Source organism: Hyla sarda, chromosome 4 (assembly GCF_029499605.1).
Source record: "Hyla sarda isolate aHylSar1 chromosome 4, aHylSar1.hap1, whole genome shotgun sequence".
Classification (NCBI taxonomy): Eukaryota; Metazoa; Chordata; class Amphibia; order Anura; family Hylidae; genus Hyla; species Hyla sarda.
The window spans coordinates 183,393,529-183,417,234 of NC_079192.1; the positions used below are offsets into that span (position 1 = coordinate 183,393,529).

At 46.8% G+C, this 23,706-nt stretch overlaps 1 protein-coding gene across 1 annotated transcript in view; it reads right to left on the reverse strand.

Annotated features, from left to right (window-relative positions):
- The window catches only part of LOC130367427 (uncharacterized), a 66,952-nt gene that overhangs the window by 36,852 nt on the left and 6,394 nt on the right, over positions 1 to 23,706 (reverse strand). The window contains exons 4-7 of the mRNA XM_056569844.1: positions 17,177 to 17,279; positions 15,242 to 15,351; positions 15,047 to 15,166; positions 4,548 to 4,628 (exon numbers count right to left, since the gene is read on the reverse strand). Of these exons, the coding sequence (XP_056425819.1) occupies positions 4,548 to 4,628; positions 15,047 to 15,166; positions 15,242 to 15,351; positions 17,177 to 17,279 (414 nt within the window). The remainder of the gene's footprint in view (positions 1 to 4,547; positions 4,629 to 15,046; positions 15,167 to 15,241; positions 15,352 to 17,176; positions 17,280 to 23,706) is intronic.

Genomic DNA, 23,706 nt, shown 5'->3' on the forward strand with positions numbered 1-23,706 from the left:
CAGCACATGACAGCAGGGGACCGGGACGGGTAAGTGACCTGGGATGCGACTCGCGAGCGGGCGCATCCCGCTGTGCGAATCGCATCCCCGACGGCCATGACAGTGCAGCGCTCCCGGTCAGCGGGACTGACCGGGGCGCTGCAGGGAGAAAGACGCCGTGAGCGCTCCGTGGAGGAGCGGGGACCCGGAGCGCTAGGCGTAACAGTGGGGATGGCACAACAGTAGGGCGAATAACATTGAAAAACAGTAGATCCAGCTCGGAAAATAGTTGCTTCATATCTTTGGACTTTATTCCCAACACAAAGATATATACAGGAACACAGGTAGGATAGAAGTGACACGTTTCATGTGGGGCGCACCCTTAGTCGTCACTTATGTCTTACCTGTGTTCCTGCATATGTCTTTGTTTTGGAATAAAGTCCAAAGATTTGAAGCAACTTTTTGCTGAGCTAAATCTTCAGTTTTTCATGTATATCGGTGTCGTCCTGCATCTGGAGCGCTGTCTCCATATACTATAGGACAAATAAACAATGGCACAAAAGGGGAAATACAAACCAGTACAAGCAGCTGGAGGCATTTAAAGTTTAAGAGAACCCCCTTACACCCACAAATTTCAATAAAAAGGGTTGCATCTCCTGTACACAGGACCCAGACATATAAGGCATTTATAGTAAAACCTGGAAATTCTATTTTAAGGCTTCGAACGGACACATATTTTGTTTGGCATTTTGTGGTCTGAAAGAATGGCATAAAAAACTGCCCCTTTTTTTCTCCTCTATGATATAGTTTTTGTTGTGTTTTTTCCATAAAGATTTTTTTTTTCCATAACAGGTCATGTCAATCTTATTTTATGCTATACAAGGAATTTTGGTTGAGAATAGAAAAATGTCCACATGCATGTAGGCCACAGTTTCCAGAGAAAAACACCATAGCCAGCTATTTTGAACAGCAACTGAAAGGTGACAAAATGGCTACAATAAAAACTTCATGTAGGTATGTCATATATTTCCCTACTGACTCCCAGCTAACATCTGACCGTAGCAGTATGGTGTTTTTGGGGGTGTTTCTAGATAAAAATGCTATATCTGTTTTCAACCCAATACGAATTTTAAGGAAAATATAATACCTCTTTCAGTGCGTTGGCAAAGGTAGTTTTTCCCACTCCAGTATGTCCACATATGAAGAGCCTAACCTTTTTACCAGGCACCCGACTGCTGACAATGGGAATCTTATGAGAAGATTCATCTGGCCTGGAGTTGCACTGCAATGTGACATTTTTTGATAGCTTCTGGTATTGTTTATTTAAAGTGTTTATTTGTTTAAAGTCATAAACAGAAAACTGGTAACTTCATAAGCCAATATTATTATGCCACCATAAAACTGTGAAGTGGTATCAGAAATGACATCAATGAATAACAAAAAAGGTAATGGGATTATACATACAAGTTATGAATAAGAGACAGAGATGAAATGTTGCATTTTCTATCTGTTATAACAAAATGTCCATACATATGAAGGGAAAAAACATTAAAAACATTAAAGTTAATGTCCAGTCCTTTATTTAAAATAATAAATAAATGAATGCATAAAGTATTGGGGATAAGTGTCCAATTGCAGGGGGTCAGACCACTAGGACGCCCTGCGATCTACTGTACGGAGCTCTGGCTCTCCTCGCACATGAAGCGGGGGTCAGCATGCGCCCTTCATACCTCTCTATGGGAGAGACACGAGCGAGGCTCTCCCATAGAGATGAATTGATGATCTCAGTGGTCAGACTATCTTTAGGGGCTAAATTGTCCTACATGGGACTTCTCCTTTAAAGAGGAGGATCTGTGACAACTTTAACAAAAAATACATAGTATTGCTATTTTATAGCTTAGGATACAATGATTCTACATCTTTTTACAGTTTCTTTATATACCCTCCCTTTCCTTAGATGTGTATTTTCCCTGATAATGATGCATGTATTTTATCTGTAATTATAGAGTCAGGGGGTGTAAATGTTTTACATTGAGGGGTGTGCATGACTGCATAATTCTGCCCACCACTCCACCAGTTATAGTGTTGCTTTGCGCAGTAGGCACTAAGACAGAGTGGGGAATGAAGTGAATATTAATAAGCCGGACCGAGTGATGAACGAACAGCGCTGATGTCACCATGCCCGAGGCCAGGATTATAACCCTGTCCATGCCCCAGGCTGCTCATTTACATATTCAGAAAAATAAGGATATTGCCAGATCGCATTATTTTAATTAGTGTCATTCGCACTACCATCCAGTACCACTGGTTAGTGCGGGTGAAACTCATGACAGTACAAGCACGTAATCCAGGAGTGAGCAAAAGATTATCAGATAACTACTATGCATGTGCCTAGAGAAATATGTCAGAAGGGATCATCTAGATCTAACTTAAAGGGGTACTCCGGCCCTAAGACATCCAAAGGATAGGGAATAAGGTGTCTGATCGTGGGGTCCCACCGCTGGGGACCCCAGCAATCTCTCATGCAGCACCCACCTGTCTCAGCTGCGCAAAGCGACGATCGCTCCGTGTCTGAAGACTCACGACCCCGGGGCCGGAGTATCGTGTTGCTATGGCTCTGCCCCCTTGTGATTTCACACTCCGCCGCCTCAATGCAAGCCTATGGGAGGGGGCGTGATGGCTTCAGACAGGTGGGTACTGCATGAGAGATTGCGGGGGTCCCCAGCGGCGGGACCCCCGCGATCAGACATCTTATCCCCTATGCTTTGGATGGATAGGGGATAAGATGTCTTAGGGCCAGAGTACCCCTTTAAGGCCGGGTTCACACCATGGAAATTCTGAGCGGAATGCAGTTTTTAAATACTGCTCGGAATACCAATGCAGGCAATAAGATTCCACTGCACAGTGCACACTGGAGTTTTCAAGACAGACTTTTTACACAGAAAATCTGCTTTAAAAATTCTACTAGAACATTAAACTTGTTCAATGTTCTGGCGGATTTCCGCTCTGCAGACTTTGGCGTCTATGGGGACAGCAATGTCTGCATGGTCCTTGCGCCGACTGATTCGGATGGAAATTCCAAAGTGTGAACCCAGTCTAATGTGTACTCTCAGTGTTTCCCCTGGTTGCTGGAAAATTCATTGTAGGGTACGGTCCCACACAGAGTATTTTGCTGCGTTTTTTCTGCTGCTGATATAGCTAACCATTGATCTCAATGGGTAGATAAATATTCAGCAACAGATAAGCAGCAAAATACGCTGCGTATACGCTACGTGGGACTGTACCCTTAGGTGTATTAAATGATCTGCCTGCTGAATCTCAGGTGTTACATTTAAATGTTTGAGGGGGAGACTGGGTGGTAGTTTTGCCAAATCCACTGTACAAACCGAAAAGCTTCATAAATATCGAAGTTATTTGTGGAAGAGGCCTTTAATATAATAAGGTTAGCAACCATTCTACCAGATCTGATGGGTGCATTTCTTCCAGTCATATTTAAAAAGGAGATAAATCTTTATCAATTTTTATTATATCTCTGTGTTGTGTCGTTTATGGTATTCCTCCTGAATTTTTATGCATAAATGGACTACCACTAGACTGGAGCAAGTTTCTAAAATGTGTATGGCTATCGTCATTTATATATTTTGAATAAGAAGCTATTAAAAAATAAACATCGTGCAAAACCTATTTTTATATGCGATATTTACATCTATGTATACATAGGAAGTGATAGAGACATATAGATAGAGAGGTAGGTAGATAAATACAGTAGATAGATGTGTGTCATCCAGCTTTTTTAGACTCCTGAATTGCTTTCACTCAACCTTTTGAACTAGTCTAGGAAGCTCTATTGCTTATCAGACATTTTATACACTTTATACATTTTATCAGACTTCTTATACACTCACAATAATGTATTAGTTATACCACAGGCAAGCTTAGATAATCCTCCTCTCTGTAACATGTGCAGCATAAAAATAGAGAAGAAGAGGTTACAGTTCAGCCTGCTGTGATAGGAGGAATGTCCAGAGCGCACTCCCAAGACTCAGGGATACAGAGCAGACTCAGGGAGGAAGTTCACCAAGGACAACCCCATTGCGCCCCCCCCCCCCCCCCCCCCCCCCCCGCCTACCCACCTGAGCAGAGGATGTGAGGGAAAGTGAGCAGCAGAACAGTGATATTTTGGAGAGAAATTAGGTACTGACTAACATATATATATATATATATTTTGAGTACTCTTTTATATTTACCTTTTCAAATAGGAGTGTCCCTAGAGTCAGCTCTGACTGAACTGTGTAAGAGTGTAGGGATGCCTACACTGGTAACACTCAGTTATCAATATGAGGAATAACAGGGGAATGGTACGATGCAGAGTTCCAAGAAAATAAACTATAGCATTGTTTTTTTTAACAATACAATTATTTACTAAAAGTCTTTACTAAGACAAACAGGAGTAGGGACAGAACTAACAGCTCGGAGCAACTATAGAGGTACGTTGACAAAAAAAAGAGCATTCAAGTATAAAAATAATATGACCGTCAAAATGATTCCAGACTAAATTTTCCATCTACCTGGGTCTTTTCCTTGATCAATCTGATAATATTATTTGGAGCTGATATCCTTCTCGCTTCATCGTAGACAGTGAGGCCAAGCTAAGTTTGGTAAAGAGAAACACAATAATGAATTATTGTATCCTTGTCAATAGAGCGCTCTCATACTTTACTTTACCACACTCAAACAGCACAAATATTGTTATAAAACTCAATTTTCCCACCTTTCACATCTTGTGAATGTAATAGCAGCCATATTTATTAAAGAGAACCTTTCATTTGGAAACAACTTTTGGCATGTCCTAGCGACATATCAAAAATTTTGATCGGTGGAGGTCTGAGTGTTCAGATAACCGATAATCTGGAGAAAGAGGCGTGAAAAGCTTTGCCATGCGTTCCTCTCCCTGTCTCTGTGTCATGTTGTCACGATGCCGGCTGGCAGGAGGTGGATCCTCTGTGCCAGAGAGGGATTGGCGTGGACCGTGCTAGTGGACCGGTTCTAAGTCACTACTGGTGTTCACCAGAGCCCGCCGCAAAGCGGGATGGACTTGCTGCGGCGGTAGTGACCAGGTCGTATCCACTAGCAACGGCTCAACCTCTCTGACTGCTGAAGATAGGCGCGGTACAAGGGAGTAGACAGAAGCAAGGTCGGACGTAGCAGAAGGTCGGGGCAGGCAGCAAGGATCGTAGTCAGGGGCAACGGCAGGAGGTCTGGAACACAGGCTAGGAACACACAAGGGAACACTTTCACTGGCACAATGGCAACAAGATCCGGCGAGGGAGTGCAGGGGAAGTGAGGTATACATAGGGAGTGCACAGGTGAACACACTGATTAGAACCACTGCGCCAATCAGCGGCGCAGTGGCCCTTTAAATCGCAGAGACCCGGCGCGCGCGCGCCCTAGGGAGCGGGGCCGCGCGCGCCGGGACAGGACCGACGGAGAGCGAGTCAGGTACGGGAGCCGGGGTGCGCATCGCGAGCGGGCGCCACCCGCATCGCGAATCGCATCCCGGCTGGAGGCGGTATCGCAGCGCACCCGGTCAGTGGATCTGACCGGGGCGCTGCGGGAGCGAGAGTGTAGCGAGCGCTCCGGGGAGGAGCGGGGACCCGGAGCGCTCGGCGTAACAGTACCCCCCCCTTGGGTCTCCCCCTCTTCTTGGAGCCTGAGAACCTGAGGACCAGACTTTTATCTAGGATATTGTCCTCAGGTTCCCAGGATCTCTCTTCAGGACCACAGCCCTCCCAGTCAACCAAAAAGAAGGTTTTTCCTCTGACCTTTTTGGAGGCCAGTATCTCCTTTACAGGAAAGATGTCTGAAGAACCGGAGACAGGAGTGGGAGAGATAAGTTTAGGAGAGAAACGGTTGATGATGAGTGGTTTAAGAAGAGAAACGTGAAAGGCATTAGGAATACGAAGAGAAGGAGGGAGAAGAAGTTTATAAGAGACAGGATTAATCTGGCACAAAATTTTGAAAGGACCAAGATAGCGTGGTCCCAATTTGTAGCTGGGAACACGGAAGCGGACATATTTAGCGGAGAGCCATACCTTGTCTCCGGGAGAAAAAATGGGGGGAGCTCTTCTTTTCTTATCAGCAAACTTCTTCATGCGTGATGAAGCCTGTAAGAGAGAATTTTGGGTCTCTTTCCATATGGTGGAAAGATCACGAGTTATTTCATCCACAGCGGGCAAACCAGAGGGCAAGGGAGTAGGGAGGGGGGGAAGAGGGTGACGGCCGTACACCACGAAAAATGGGGATTTGGAAGAAGATTCAGAAACTCTGAAGTTATACGAGAATTCGGCCCATGGTAGAAGATCTGCCCAGTCATCCTGGCGGGAGGAAACAAAATGCCGTAAATAATCACCCAGGACCTGGTTAATTCTTTCTACTTGCCCATTGGATTGAGGATGATAAGCAGAAGAAAAGTTTAATTTAATCTTGAGTTGTTTACAGAGAGCCCTCCAGAATTTTGACACGAATTGGACGCCTCTATCCGAGACGATCTGCGTGGGCAACCCGTGAAGACGAAAAATGTGTACAAAAAATTGTTTTGCCAACTGAGGCGCAGAAGGAAGACCAGGAAGAGGGATGAAATGTGCCATCTTGGAGAATCGATCAACGACCACCCAAACAACAGTGTTGCCACGGGATGAGGGTAAGTCTGTAATAAAGTCCATACCAATCAGAGACCAAGGTTGTTCGGGAACAGGCAGAGGATGAAGAAGACCAGCGGGCTTCTGGCGAGGAGTCTAATCCCGGGCACAGACAGTGCAGGCCCGCACAAAAGCAACAACATCCGTCTCCAGAGTCGGCCACCAATAGAAACGAGAGATGAGTTGCACGGATTTCTTGATGCCCGCATGGCCTGCGAGATGGGAGGAGTGACCCCATTTGAGGATTCCGAGGCGTTGGCGTGGAGTGACGAAGGTCTTCCCTGGAGGAGTTTGCCTGATGGAGGCTGGAGAAGTGGAGATCAGGCAGTCAGGAGGAATGATGTGTTGCGGAGAGAGCTCTACTTCCGAGGCATCCGAGGAACGAGAGAGAGCATCGGCCCTGATGTTCTTATCGGCAGGCCGAAAGTGAATTTCAAAATTAAATCGGGCAAAGAACAGAGACCACCTGGCCTGGCGAGGATTCAGCCGTTGGGCAGACTGGAGATAGGAGAGATTTTTGTGATCGGTGTAAATAATAACTGGAAATCTTGATCCCTCCAGCAGATGCCTCCATTCCTCAAGTGCTAATTTAATGGGTAGTAGCTCTCGATCCCCGATGGAGTAGTTCCTCTCCGCCGGAGAGAAGGTCCTAGAAAAAAAACCACAAGTAACAGCATGCCCGGAAGAATTTTTTTGTAGAAGGACCGCTCCCGCTCCTACTGAGGAGGCATCTACCTCCAATAGGAAGGGTTTAGATGGGTCAGGTCTGGAGAGCACGGGAGCAGAAGAAAAGGCAGACTTGAGCTGTTTAAAGGCGTCTTCCGCTTGAGGAGGCCATGACTTAGGATTGGCATTCTTTTTGGTTAAAGCCACGATAGGAGCCACAATGGTGGAAAAATGTGAAATAAATTGTCTGTAATAATTGGCGAACCCCAAAAAACGTTGGATAGCACGGAGTCCGGAGGGGCGTGGCCAATCTAAGACGGCAGAGAGTTTGTCTGGATCCATTTGTAGTCCCTGGCCAGAGACCAAGTATCCTAGGAAAGGAAGAGATTGACATTCAAACAGACATTTCTCCATCTTGGCATAAAGTTGATTGTCACGAAGTCTCCGAAGAACCATGCGGACATGCTGGCGGTGTTCTTCTAGGTTGGCAGAAAAAATCAGGATATCGTCCAGATACACAACAACACAGGAATATAAGAGATCACGAAAAATTTCATTAACAAAGTCTTGGAAGACGGCAGGGGCGTTGCACAGGCCAAAGGGCATGACCAGATACTCAAAGTGTCCAGCTCTAGTGTTAAATGCCGTTTTCCATTCATCCCCCTCTCTGATGCGGATGAGATTATAAGCACCTCTTAAGTCCAGTTTGGTAAAGATGTGGGCACCTTGGAGGCGATCAAAGAGTTCAGAGATAAGAGGTAGAGGGTAGCGGTTCTTTACCGTGATTTTGTTAAGACCGCGGTAGTCAATGCAAGGGCGTAGGGAGCCATCTTTTTTGGACACAAAGAAAAATCCGGCTCCGGCAGGAGAGGAGGATTTGCGGATAAAGCCCTTTTTTAAATTTTCCTGGATGTACTCAGACATAGCAAGAGTCTCTGGGGCGGACAGAGGATAAATTCTGCCCCGGGGTGGAGTAGTGCCCGGGAGGAGGTCAATAGGACAGTCATAAGGCCTGTGAGGAGGAAGAGTCTCAGCTTGTTTTTTGCAAAACACATCAGCAAAGTCCATATAGGCCTTAGGGAGACCGGTTACAGGGGGAACCACAGGATCACGGCAGGGAGTACTGGTAACCGGTTTAAGGCAGTCCTTGAAACAAGAGGTACCCCAACTCTTGATCTCCCCTGTGGACCAATCCAGGGTTGGGGAATGGTGTTGAAGCCAGGGTAGTCCAAGGAGAATTTCGGAAGTGCAATTGGAGAGGACCAAAAACTCAATTCTTTCGTGATGAGGTCCGATGCACATTAGGAGGGGTTCCGTGCGGTAACGCACGGCACAGTCCAATCTTTCATTGTTAACGCAATTGATGTAAAGAGGTCTGGCGAGACTGGTCACTGGGATGTTGAACCTGTTGATGAGAGAGGCCAAAATAAAGTTTCCTGCAGATCCGGAATCCAAGAAGGCCTTAGTGGAGAAGGAGAAGGTAGAGGCAGATATCCGCACAGGCACAGTAAGACGTGGAGAAGCAGAGTTGACATCAAGGACTGTTTCACCTTTGTGCGGAGTCAGCGTACGTCTTTCCAGGCGGGGAGGACGGATAGGACAATCCTTCAGGAAGTGTTCGGTACCGGCACAGTACAGGCAGAGATTCTCCATGCGGCGTTGTGTCCTCTCTTGAGGTGTCAGGCGAGACCGGTCAACTTGCATAGCCTCCACGGCGGGAGGCACAGGAACGGATTGCAGAGGACCAGAGGAGAGAGGAGCCGGGAAGAAAAAACGCCTCGTGCGAACAAAGTCCATATCCTGGCGGAGCTCCTGACGTCTTTCGGAAAAACGCATGTCAATGCGAGTGGCTAGATGAATGAGTTCATGTAGGTTAGCAGGAATTTCTCGTGCGGCCAGAACATCTTTAATGTTGCTGGATAGGCCTTTTTTAAAGGTCGCGCAGAGGGCCTCATTATTCCAGGAAAGTTCTGAAGCAAGAGTACGGAATTGCACGGCGTACTCGCCAACGGAAGAATTACCCTGGACCAGGTTCAGCAGGGCAGTCTCAGCAGAAGAGGCTCGGGCAGGTTCCTCAAAGACACTTCGAATTTCCGAGAAGAAGGAGTGTACAGAGGCAGTGACGGGGTCATTGCGGTCCCAGAGCGGTGTGGCCCATGACAGAGCTTTTCCAGACAGAAGGCTGACTACGAAAGCCACCTTAGACCTTTCAGTAGGAAACTGGTCCGACATCATCTCCAAGTGCAGGGAACATTGTGAAAGAAAGCCACGGCAAAACTTAGAGTCCCCATCAAATTTATCCGGCAAGGATAGTCGTAGGCCTGAGGCGGCCACTCGCTGCGGAGGAGGTGCAGGAGCTGGCGGAGGAGATGATTGCTGAAGCTGAGGTAGTAGCTGCTGTAGCATCACGGTCAGTTGAGACAGCTGGTGGCCTTGTTGCGCTATCTGTTGTGACTGCTGGGCGACCACCGTGGTGAGGTCGGCGACAACTGGCAGAGGAACTTCAGCGGGATCCATGGCCGGATCTACTGTCACGATGCCGGCTGGCAGGAGGTGGATCCTCTGTGCCAGAGAGGGATTGGCGTGGACCGTGCTAGTGGACCGGTTCTAAGTCACTACTGGTGTTAACCAGAGCCCGCCGCAAAGCGGGATGGACTTGCTGCGGCGGTAGTGACCAGGTCGTATCCACTAGCAACGGCTCAACCTCTCTGACTGCTGAAGATAGGCGCGGTACAAGGGAGTAGACAGAAGCAAGGTCGGACGTAGCAGAAGGTCGGGGCAGGCAGCAAGGATCGTAGTCAGGGGCAACGGCAGGAGGTCTGGAACACAGGCTAGGAACACACAAGGGAACGCTTTCACTGGCACAATGGCAACAAGATCCGGCGAGGGAGTGCAGGGGAAGTGAGGTATACATAGGGAGTGCACAGGTGAACACACTGATTAGAACCACTGCGCCAATCAGCGGCGCAGTGGCCCTTTAAATCGCAGAGACCCGGCGCGCGCGCGCCCTAGGGAGCGGGGTCGCGCGCGCCGGGACAGGACCGACGGAGAGCGAGTCAGGTACGGGAGCCGGGGTGCGCATCGCGAGCGGGCGCCACCCGCATCGCGAATCGCATCCCGGCTGGAGGCGGTATCGCAGCGCACCCGGTCAGTGGATCTGACCGGGGCGCTGCGGGAGCGAGAGTGTAGCGAGCGCTCCGGGGAGGAGCGGGGACCCGGAGCGCTCGGCGTAACACATGTGATCGAGACATGCTTATAGATCTACATTGCCAGTTATTTTGATGGGTGCAAACTTCTCCAAGCACTTATGATCACACAGACCCCGCCGATACAAACTTATGACATGTCGCTGGGACATGTCAAAAGATTTTCTAAATGACAGTGGCCAGTTAAATGGCAATATCTGTTTGAATTCTGGTGCAGTTATTGAATTCCCCTACCAGGTGAAATTATTAAAAAGAAAGTGTTCATTATAAATACCCCAATATATTCTGGATTATGAGGATATGACGATATGTAGCATCTGGATCTGGGTTCCTGCTTCCACTGCAGGAATCAGAGCTAACAATAAATCTGACAGCATAACTCCTTAGATGCCAAAGACAATAATGACTAAGGCATCTGACTGGCCCAGTAATGGCCCAGTAATGGGATTGTGACGTGCTGACTGGCTGTTATGGCAGATTAATGACGGCCCCCTGGCCTGTCATTTCAATACATCTAGTAGGATATCTTTCAGCATTATATTGACAGGCAAATGTAAAAGAAGAACCATGGTTTATAGATGAAAAAAATCACCCTTTACATACATTACTTTATTAACAACCCAAATGAAAACGTCATCATAATATTTATCATGCATGATTAACAGCAAAAAAATAAATAAATAAAACTATGCCAAAATTGCTTCATTTTGTTTTAAGTGCTATTGATGTAAAAATAAAAAAGTGTTATGGCCTTCAATGTATAGTGATAAAACTGCCACCTATTTATTTAAAGGGGTACTTTGCCCTTAGACATCTTGTATAAGATGTCTGATTGCGGGGGTTCAGCCACTGTGACCCCCCCTGGGATCTCCAGGCAATCCCCCAGTGTTCTGAACATTTATGTTCAGATCACTGGGTTCAGGCGGCCGTGGTCGTCATGTCATGCTATTCATATCTATGAAAGGGGGCGTGGCGGCATAGACATGGAGGGGGCGTGGCATGACCTCACTACCACAGCCGCATGAACCAAGCATCCAGAGCATAAATGTTCAGAATTCCAGGGTGCCGACCCAGAGATTACAGAGGTACCTTTGGATAGGGGATAAGATGTCCAGGGGTGGTGTGTTAATGGTATATTAATATTATACAATGCAGGGCAATTGTTATATTGATGCAATACTTCCTACAGTATTGTAGACATAAGCAGTTAATATTAACATTATGTACATTCATCAATTTTAAGGGGAAAGTATTTCAGCAAAGCTCCTGTCATACCTTCTACCTGTACAGCAGGTCTGGCATATTCCTTGTGCTCATTGAGCATTATGTCTATTGCAGGTGTCGCAATCATTTGCCTTGGGGTGAAAGAGATTCAGAAAGACGAAACATGGGGTGTGTCGCTGCAGCCAACCACTCCCCAATGATTTCATGGATGATGTTCATGAATCTTGCCCGTGATGGCCAGTTACAATCTAAAGCGCAACATTTTTTTTGCCTAGTTTAACCCCTTAAGGACCGGGGGTTTTTCCGTTTTTGGTCTTTCGTTTTTTGCTCCTTGCCTTTAAAAAATCATAACTCTTTCAATTTTGCACCTAAAAATCCATATGATTGCTTATTTTTTGCGCCACCAATTCTACTTTGTAATGACGTCATTCATTTTGCCCAAAAATCTACGGTGAAATGGAAAAAAAATCATTGTGCGACAAAATTGGAAAAAAAACGCAGTTTTGTAACTTTTGGGGGCTTCCGTTTCTACGTAGTACATTTTTTCGGTAAAAATGACACCTTATCTTTATTCTGTAGGTCCATATGATTAAAATGATACCCTACTTATATAGTTTTGATTTTGTCGTACTTCTGGAAAAAATCATAAATACATGCAGGAAAATTAATATGTTTAAAATTGTCATCTTCTGACCCCTATAACTTTTTTATTTTTCCGCGTATGGGGCGGTATGAGGGCTAATTTTTTGCGCCGTGATCTGACGTTTTTAACCGTACCATTTTTGCATTGATAGGACTTATTGATATAAAAAGGGACCAAAAATGCACTATTTTGGACTTTGGAATTTTTTTGCGCATAAGCATTGACCATGCGGTTTAATTAATTATATATTTTTATAATTCGGACATTTCCGCACGCGGTGATACCACATATGTTTATTTTTATTTACACTGTGTTTTTTTTATGGGAAAAGGGGGGTGATTCAAACTTTTAATAGGGGAGGGGTTAAATGATCTTTATTCACTTTTTTTTTGCAGTGTTATAGCTCCCATAGGGACCTATAACACTGCACACACTGATATTTATCATTGATCACTGGTTTCTCATAGGAAACCAGTGATCGATGATTCTGCCGCTTGACTGCTCATACCTGGATCTCAGGCACTGAGCAGTCATTCGGCGATCGGACAGCGAGGAGGCAGGTAGGGACCCTCCGACTGTCCTGTAAGCTGTTTGGGATGCCGCGATTTCGCCGTGGCTATCCGGAACAGCCCACTGAGTTAACCGGCAGTTTTTGCTTTCACTTTTAGCTGCGTGGCTCAGCTTTGAGCGCGCGGCTAAAGGGTTAATAGCGCGCGGCACTGCAATCAGTGCCGCGCGCTATTAGCGACCGGATCCCGGCTTCACTATGACGCCGGGCCCGCCGTGATATGATGCGGGGTCACCGTGGGACCCCGCGTTATATCACGGGAGCGGGACCAAGGATGTACTCATACGTCCTTGGTCCTTAAGGGGTTAAAGGTCAATTTTTGCAAATCTTCTCGGATGCAAACACCGCTGAAAAAATCTCATGCATTGTCTTACAATATTTTGGCATAATCATCTTTTTTCTACTTCTATTGAATCTGTGGACATTTAAGGGAAATCTACTAAAGAGGCATTGTAGTATTTTCTTCCATCTCAGTCTAAGGCCCCTTACACACTGCTCTTGCTCCCCGTCGAGAACGGCCCTTAAAGATTTTCTCTACCCATCCACTCATTAATTCTTGGTTCAAGATAAAGCAAGCCAGATAATCGGGTTAACCAGGAGTTTAAGTCTCCTAAAAAGCTAGAACCTAAAGAGATTGAAGATTGGTCATTTGCCCCTAAAGTTGATCTTGCTGTAGCAAAACTAAAAAAAAAAATCAGTTTTGAGTTCTGAAGACCCTTTTGAAGCAACCAATGAATGAAAATGCGGACTCTCTGGCTGGTGTATGCAGTCTCTTCTGCAGTTTGCAAATCAGCCATATTGTCTATCTATGTAGAAGTGCTATGTGTCAGGAACCAGAAGCAGGAAGAGGACTGCACCAGAGGACTGGGCAGCCATATTTTGGGCACCAGGGTAGCAGGGGAAGGGAAGAAAAGGTTAATTATTTTAATTACAGTACCCCGGGCATATGGACATAACAAAAACAAAAAAAAAACTTTTTGCCGGAGTACTCCTTTAAAGAAGATAAATGAGCTGCTATTCCTACTCTCCTAAGTCTTATACTATATTCCGAACTTCCCCTGCATTTGGCTTTAGGTCGGACAGGTTTCGAAGCTACTAACAGATGCAGAATTCCCCCTTCACCCCAAAGGAAAAAATCAGTCTAAAAACCCTATGATCTATGACACCAGGCCTCAGATGTCCAATTGGGATCAAGATTGGCAAAATTTGTACAAGTTTGGTCAAGCACAACAGAAGATTCTTAAGTGTTGTCTCTAGTAAAAATAAAATGGCTATGCTCTGGAACTAAAAGAATTTTCCAAAGACTCATCCTCAACTCTAAAGAGAATCAGCACCTTCTTCCTTTGGTAAAGATATTTAAGGTGAAGGTATCTAAAATGGAATGTAAGAACAGGTCCCTCATCATCATATAGGTAAAGGAATATATTCCAGAATTTTCCCAGTACCAAAGCCCAACAAAAAATGGAGGTTAGCGATAAACTTCACGTGTCTGAACAAACATATGGAAGTGTGGTGGCCCAGTACAGGAGTTGCACCCCTGTACCCTAGCTGCCCTGTCCGACAGACTTCATCCAGTGACCCCTTCACCTGTGTCTTGTGTATTTACTTCTATGCCTGTTATATATGGCATTGTACCTAAAATGTCATATACCTTTAAAGGGGTTCTCCGGTGCTTTAGACATCTTATCCCCTATCCAAAGGATAGGGTATAAGATGCCTGATCGCGGGAGTCCCACCGCTGGGGACCCCGGGATCTTGCACGCGGCACCCCGTTTGTAATCAGTCCCCGGAGCGTGTTCACTCCGGGTCTGATTACCACCGACCACAAGGCCGGCGGCGTGTGACGTCACGCCTCCGCCCCTGTGTGACTTCATGCTCCGCCCCTCAATGCAAGCCTACGGGAGGGGGCGTGATAGCTATCACGACTGATTAAGTCATTCCCGACTGATTAAGTCTCTTCTGTTTTGTTCTACTATATGGTGTATGGAAGACAGTTTAAAGACAGGCTTTTACGAACACAGATCTCTAGAATAGAATGTAGTCATTTATAACTTCCACTTACAGCATTTCGGCTTAGCAGGTCAGGGTTGTACTTGAGGCCAAGTGAAATGAGAAGCTCTGAATTTTTGTATCCCTTCCCAGCTGCTCCTCTCAAAACAGCAAAAATAAAGTTCTCTTCTGCCTGTGAAGAATGAATATTCATGATACATGCATGCACACATTTTGCACTTCTGATTTAAAATCACCTGATTTGTACCAAATTTTTGATGCTTGGATCTGACCCTCCTTTCAGAAGAGCTTGACATATGGCTGAACACAAAAAGATGACCTCAGGTAGGAAGCCAAGTGTAAAGGTGTATTTCCTTCCTAGAAAATGCACAAATATTTATTTCTTACCACAATAAGGGTCATTTTGTCTAAATGAAATAAACAGTATTAGAAATAATAACAAATAATATAATAGAAGTTACTGCCATATTATGATATTTTAGTACATGTTTTATAAAGTACAGTAAAGTTGCTAGAACTTTGTAACTAGAAACACAGGTTCGTGGTTATTAAATGAGGTCTTCCGGATGGACTCCGTGGCAGCATGCTGTGCACAGGCAGATCTGCTCAGTGTCTATTATCAGAGCATCTATCTTAAAGGGGTACTCCGCCCCTGGACATCTTATCCCTTATTCAAAAGATAAGGGATAAGATGTCTGATTGTGGGGGGTCCCAGCCCCTGGACGGCTGTGGTCGCTCATCACACCCCCTCCCATTGACATGAATGGATAGGTTGTGGCATGAACAAAAATGTTCAATACTCCGGAGTGCCAGCCTGGAGATCGACGGGGTCCCAGCAGCTGGACCCCATGCGATCAGACATCTTATCCCCAATCAATTGCATAGATGATAAAGTGTCCAGGGGCAGAGTACTCCTTTGATGAGCAAACCAATGTTCAGCGTAAGCAATTTAATGACTGCTTAAAACAGATTATAGTCCTCTATGGGGACTTAAAAAGTGTAAATAAAATTAAAAAGAAATATGTATATTTTAAATATGAAAAAAGCCCATCCCCTAATAAAAATAAAAATCATAATTTTTCAAATAATAAATAAATAAATATATATAAACATATTAGATTTTTCTGCATGTGAAATTGTCCATTTTATTAAAATATCAAATTTTTATCCTGTATAGTGAATGGGTAAACAGAAGAGAAAACTACATTTCTGGAAAAAAAAAAAGTGATAAAAAGTCCCATCTAAGCTACAAGATAAAAAAAACTACAAAGAAAAAAAATAAGCCGTTTTTTCAATCCTCCCCACAAATAATGTTGTAAAATTTGATATACATTTGTTTTGGAAAATGAAAGGTGCCATTGCAAAGTACAATTGTTCTGGCAAAAAACAAGTACTCATATGACTCTGTGGATGGAAAAATAAATGTGTTATGTCTCTCAAATGTGAGGAAGAAAAAACAAAAATGCAAGAATAAAAATTGTCTGCATTCTTAAAGGGGTACTCCGCCCCAAGACATCTTATCCCCTATCCAAGGATAGGGGATAAGATGTCTGATCGCAGGTGTCCCGCTGCTGGGGAACCCCGCAATCTCTCCTGCAGCACCCCGAGTCATCAGCTCTCCGGAGCTAATTTTGCTCCGTGGCTGATGACAGGGGTTGGCAGTTTAGGACATCATGGCTCCGCCCCTCATGATGTCATGCCCCTCCCCCTTAATGCAAGTCTATGGGAGGGGTGGGCTAATAGTTACGCCCCTCCCATAGACTTACATTAAGGGGACAGGGCATGAAGTCATGAGGGGGCGTGAAGTCATGAGGGGGCGGAGCCATGACATCTGGAACCGCCGGTCCCTGTATCGTGAGTCATCAGCCACGGAGCAAACCTAGCTCCGGAGAGCTGATGACTCGGGGGGCTACAGGAGAGATCACAGGGGTCCCCAGCAGCGGAACACCTGCAATCAGACATCTTATCCCCTATCCTTGGATAGGGGATAAGATGTCTAGGGACGGAGTACCCCTTTAAGGGGTTAAAGGTGTTTTACCATTTCGGGTTAATAATGTTTAATCACTATGGGGGACATTTATAAAATCTTGCTTTTGTAGTTTCTTTTTGTAATTTTTTTTCAACTACTGTTTTGCATGGCCTTAATTAATTTGTCTTACATAAGCAAAAGCGGGAAAATCACCTCGCGTAAGCAAAACCTGTGATGTAAGTGCCAGAGATTGATCTGCTGTTCCTGCGTTAAGTATGTCTTTTTTGCTTTCATCATATTGTGAAATTTGGCAAAGCTATTTTGAGTTTTAAGTGATTAAAAAAAGGTTCTCATATGCGTTTTTATCATTATTATTTTTATTTAAAAACATAAGTTTAATAACGTTGTGACAAGCAAAGATTGGAATTAGCTTGAGTAGAAGAGGTTGATTATGGCAATCAGTGTCCAAAGAATAAAGGGGAAAAAACTATCAAATAAAATCACACACAGTGCACAAAAGTAAGCATTAAAAATGAATAATGTAGTTATAACACACTTTCTTCCTAAAAATCTAAATTGCTTTTCTTGCTCTTAGGGATGATTGTCGCACAAAAAATTGCATAGTCGCAGTTGCAACTTTTCTGCGACAATTATATGAAAGAAAAAACGTGAAAAGTTCTACAGCTTGTTACTATGTTTTGTGCTTCGATTCCTTACAATTACAACATAGTTTTCAGTGAGTGAATGAGAAGACTGTTGTTTACAGTCAGTGATGCAAACCTAGCCCTGAGAAGTGGATACAATTGCATACAATGCTCTGTAAGCTTAACACATCAGCAGAAGTTACACAAATATTCAACCTGCTTGTTTGCCAGAATCCAAGCTATTTAGCTCACATTGTCTAGACTGGATATTATTGTATCTACTTCACAGCTGACAACAGGACCACATACATGTATACAGGTTTTCAACCTCTGATTATAACAATACAAACCAATATTTGGTAAATAATGAGAAGCTAAAACAAAGTATATGTTGAACAACTTTTCAAGCTAAGTACCCAGTGTTTTCCGGTCTTCCTTCCTAAACAATGTTGGAGAAAAAAAGCAACAATGACGTTCTCGTCCTCATATCCCATCCTCATAGTCTTTTATTATATCCTGACTGTTACGCCGAGCGCTCCGGGTCCCCGCTCCTCCCCGGAGCGCTCGCTACACTCTCGCTACTGCAGCGCTCCGGTCAGATCCACTGACCCGGTGCGCTGCGATACCGCCTCCAGCCGGGATGCGATTCGCGATGCGGGTGGCGCCCGCTCGCGATGCGCACCCCGGCTCCCGTACCTGACTCGCTCTCCGTCGGTCCTGTCCCGGCGCGCGCGGCCCCGCTCCCTAGGGCGCGCGCGCGCCGGGTCTCTGCGATTTAAAGGGCCACTGCGCCGCTGATTGGCGCAAGTGGTTCTAATTAGTGTGTTCACCTGTGCACTCCCTATGTATACCTCACTTCCCCTGCACTCCCTCGCCGGATCTTGTTGCCATTGTGCCAGTGAAAGCGTTTCCTTGTGTGTTCCTAGCCTGTGTTCCAGACCTCCTGCCGTTGCCCCTGACTACGATCCTTGCTGCCTGCCCCGACCTTCTGCTACGTCCGACCTTGCTTCTGTCTACTCCCTTGTACCGCGCCTATCTTCAGCAGTCAGAGAGGTTGAGCCGTTGCTAGTGGATACGACCTGGTCACTACCGCCGCAGCAAGACCATCCCGCTTTGCGGCAGGCTCTGGTGAAAACCAGTAGTGACTTAGAACCGGTCCACTAGCACGGTCCACGCCAATCCCTCTCTGGCACAGAGGATCCACCTCCTGCCAGCCGGCATCGTGACAGTAGATCCGGCCATGGATCCCGCTGAAGTCCCTCTGCCAGTTGTCGCCGACCTCACCACGGTGGTCGCCCAGCAGTCACAACAGATAGCGCAACAAGGCCACCAGCTGTCTCAACTGACCGTGATGCTACAGCAGCTACTACCACAGCTTCAGCAATCATCTCCTCCGCCAGCTCCTGCACCTCCTCCGCAGCGAGTGGCCGCTTCAGGCCTACGACTATCCTTGCCGGATAAATTTGATGGGGACTCTAAATTTTGCCGTGGCTTTCTTTCTCAATGTTCCCTGCACTTGGAGATGATGTCGGACCAGTTTCCTACTGAAAGGTCTAAGGTGGCTTTCGTAGTCAGCCTTCTGTCTGGAAAAGCTCTGTCATGGGCCACACCGCTCTGGGACCGCAATGACCCCGTCACTGCCTCTGTACACTCCTTCTTCTCGGAAATTCGAAGTGTCTTTGAGGAACCTGCCCGAGCCTCTTCTGCTGAGACTGCCCTGTTGAACCTGGTCCAGGGTAATTCTTCCGTTGGCGAGTACGCCGTACAATTCCGTACTCTTGCTTCTGAACTATCCTGGAATAATGAGGCCCTCTGCGCGACCTTTAAAAAAGGCCTATCCAGCAACATTAAAGATGTTCTGGCCGCACGAGAAATCCCTGCTAACCTACATGAACTCATTCATCTAGCCACTCGCATTGACATGCGTTTTTCCGAAAGGCGTCAGGAGCTCCGCCAGGATATGGACTTTGTTCGCACGAGGCGTTTTTTCTCCCCGGCTCCTCTCTCCTCTGGTCCCCTGCAATCCGTTCCCGTGCCTCCCGCCGTGGAGGCTATGCAGGTCGACCGGTCTCGCCTGACACCTCAAGAGAGGACACGACGCCGCATGGAGAATCTCTGCCTGTACTGTGCCGGTACCGAACACTTCCTGAAGGATTGTCCTATCCGTCCTCCCCGCCTGGAAAGACGTACGCTGACTCCGCACAAAGGTGAGACAGTCCTTGATGTCAACTCTGCTTCTCCACGTCTTACTGTGCCTGTGCGGATATCTGCCTCTACCTTCTCCTTCTCTACTATGGCCTTCTTGGATTCCGGATCTGCAGGAAATTTTATTTTGGCCTCTCTCATCAACAGGTTCAACATCCCGGTGACCAGTCTCGCCAGACCCCTCTACATCAATTGTGTTAACAATGAAAGATTGGACTGTACCATACGTTTCCGCACGGAGCCCCTCCTAATGTGCATCGGACCTCATCACGAGAAAATTGAGTTTTTGGTCCTCCCCAATTGCACTTCCGAAATTCTCCTCGGACTACCCTGGCTTCAACACCATTCCCCAACCCTGGATTGGTCCACTGGGGAGATCAAGAGATGGGGTTCCTCTTGTTTCAAGGACTGCCTTAAACCGGTTCCCAGTTCTCCTTGCCGTGACCCTGTGGTTCCCCCTGTAACCGGTCTCCCTAAGGCCTATATGGACTTTGCGGATGTTTTTTGCAAAAAACAAGCTGAGACTCTACCTCCTCACAGGCCTTATGACTGTCCTATTGACCTCCTCCCGGGCACTACTCCACCCCGGGGCAGAATTTATCCTCTCTCTGCCCCAGAGACTCTTGCTATGTCTGAGTACATCCAGGAAAATTTAAAAAAGGGCTTTATCCGCAAATCCTCCTCTCCTGCCGGAGCCGGATTTTTCTTTGTGTCCAAAAAAGATGGCTCCCTACGTCCTTGCATTGACTACCGCGGTCTTAATAAAATCACGGTAAAGAACCGCTACCCCCTACCTCTCATCTCTGAACTCTTTGATCGCCTCCAAGGTGCCCACATCTTTACCAAACTGGACTTAAGAGGTGCTTATAATCTCATCCGCATCAGAGAGGGGGATGAATGGAAAACGGCATTTAACACTAGAGATGGACACTTTGAGTATCTGGTCATGCCCTTTGGCCTGTGCAACGCCCCTGCCGTCTTCCAAGACTTTGTTAATGAAATTTTTCGTGATCTCTTATATTCCTGTGTTGTTGTGTATCTGGACGATATCCTGATTTTTTCTGCCAACCTAGAAGAACACCGCCAGCATGTCCGCATGGTTCTTCAGAGACTTCGTGACAATCAACTTTATGCCAAAATGGAGAAATGTCTGTTTGAATGTCAATCTCTTCCTTTCCTAGGATACTTGGTCTCTGGCCAGGGACTACAAATGGATCCAGACAAACTCTCTGCCGTCTTAGATTGGCCACGCCCCTCCAGACTCCGTGCTATCCAACGTTTTTTGGGGTTCGCCAATTATTACAGACAATTTATTCCACATTTTTCTACCATTGTGGCTCCTATCGTGGCTTTAACCAAAAAGAATGCCAATCCTAAGTCATGGCCTCCTCAAGCGGAAGACGCCTTTAAACAGCTCAAGTCTGCCTTTTCTTCGGCTCCCGTGCTCTCCAGACCTGACCCATCTAAACCCTTCCTATTGGAGGTTGATGCCTCCTCAGTAGGAGCTGGAGCGGTCCTTCTACAAAAAAATTCTTCCGGGCATGCTGTTACTTGTGGGGTTTTTTTCTAGGACCTTCTCTCCGGCGGAGAGGAACTACTCCATCGGGGATCGAGAGCTACTAGCCATTAAATTAGCACTTGAGGAATGGAGGCATCTGCTGGAGGGATCAAGATTTCCAGTTATTATTTACACCGATCACAAGAACCTCTCCTATCTCCAGTCTGCCCAACGGCTGAATCCTCGCCAGGCCAGGTGGTCTCTGTTCTTTGCCCGATTTAATTTTGAAATTCACTTTCGGCCTGCCGATAAGAACATTAGGGCCGATGCTCTCTCTCGTTCCTCGGATGCCTCGGAAGTAGAGCTCTCTCCGCAACACATCATTCCTCCTGACTGCCTGATCTCCACTTCTCCAGCCTCCATCAGGCAAACTCCTCCAGGGAAGACCTTCGTCTCTCCACGCCAACGCCTCGGAATCCTCAAATGGGGTCACTCCTCCCATCTCGCAGGTCATGCGGGCATCAAGAAATCCGTGCAACTCATCTCTCGTTTCTATTGGTGGCCGACTCTGGAGACGGATGTTGTGGATTTTGTGCGAGCCTGCACTGTCTGTGCCCGGGTTAAGACTCCTCGCCAGAAGCCCGCTGGTCTTCTCCATCCTCTGCCTGTCCCCGAACAGCCTTGGTCTCTGATTGGTATGGACTTTATTACAGACTTACCCCCATCCCGTGGCAACACTGTTGTTTGGGTGGTCGTTGATCGATTCTCCAAGATGGCACATTTCATCCCTCTTCCTGGTCTCCCTTCAGCGCCTCAGTTGGCAAAACAATTTTTTGTACACATTTTTCGTCTTCACGGGTTGCCCACACAGATCGTCTCGGACAGAGGCGTCCAATTCGTGTCAAAATTCTGGAGGGCTCTCTGTAAACAACTCAAGATTAAATTAAACTTTTCTTCTGCCTATCATCCTCAATCCAATGGGCAAGTAGAAAGAATTAACCAGGTCCTGGGTGATTATTTACGGCATTTTGTTTCCTCCCGCCAGGATGACTGGGCAGATCTTCTACCATGGGCCGAATTCTCGTATAACTTCAGAGTCTCTGAATCTTCCTCCAAATCCCCATTTTTCGTGGTGTACGGCCGTCACCCTCTTCCCCCCCTCCCTACTCCCTTGCCCTCTGGTTTGCCCGCTGTGGATGAAATATCTCGTGATCTTTCCACCATATGGAAAGAGACCCAAAATTCTCTCTTACAGGCTTCATCACGCATGAAGAAGTTTGCTGATAAGAAAAGAAGAGCTCCCCCCATTTTTTCTCCTGGAGACAAGGTATGGCTCTCCGCTAAATATGTCCGCTTCCGTGTCCCTAGCTACAAATTGGGACCACGCTATCTTGGTCCTTTCAAAATTTTGTGCCAGATTAATCCTGTCTCTTACAAACTTCTTCTTCCTCCTTCTCTTCGTATTCCTAATGCCTTTCACGTTTCTCTTCTTAAACCACTCATCATCAACCGTTTCTCTCCCAAACTTGTTTCTCCCACTCCTGTTTCCGGCTCCTCGGACATCTTCTCCGTAAAGGAGATACTGGCCTCCAAGAAGGTCAGAGGGAAAACTTTTTCTTTGGTCGATTGGGAGGGTTGTGGTCCTGAAGAGAGATCCTGGGAACCTGAGGACAATATCCTAGACAAAAGTCTGCTCCTCAGGTTCTCAGGCTCTAAGAAGAGGGGGAGACCCAAGGGGGGGGTACTGTTACGCCGAGCGCTCCGGGTCCCCGCTCCTCCCCGGAGCGCTCGCTACACTCTCGCTACTGCAGCGCTCCGGTCAGATCCACTGACCCGGTGCGCTGCGATACCGCCTCCAGCCGGGATGCGATTCGCGATGCGGGTGGCGCCCGCTCGCGATGCGCACCCCGGCTCCCGTACCTGACTCGCTCTCCGTCGGTCCTGTCCCGGCGCGCGCGGCCCCGCTCCCTAGGGCGCGCGCGCGCCGGGTCTCTGCGATTTAAAGGGCCACTGCGCCGCTGATTGGCGCAAGTGGTTCTAATTAGTGTGTTCACCTGTGCACTCCCTATGTATACCTCACTTCCCCTGCACTCCCTCGCCGGATCTTGTTGCCATTGTGCCAGTGAAAGCGTTTCCTTGTGTGTTCCTAGCCTGTGTTCCAGACCTCCTGCCGTTGCCCCTGACTACGATCCTTGCTGCCTGCCCCGACCTTCTGCTACGTCCGACCTTGCTTCTGTCTACTCCCTTGTACCGCGCCTATCTTCAGCAGTCAGAGAGGTTGAGCCGTTGCTAGTGGATACGACCTGGTCACTACCGCCGCAGCAAGACCATCCCGCTTTGCGGCGGGCTCTGGTGAAAACCAGTAGTGACTTAGAACCGGTCCACTAGCACGGTCC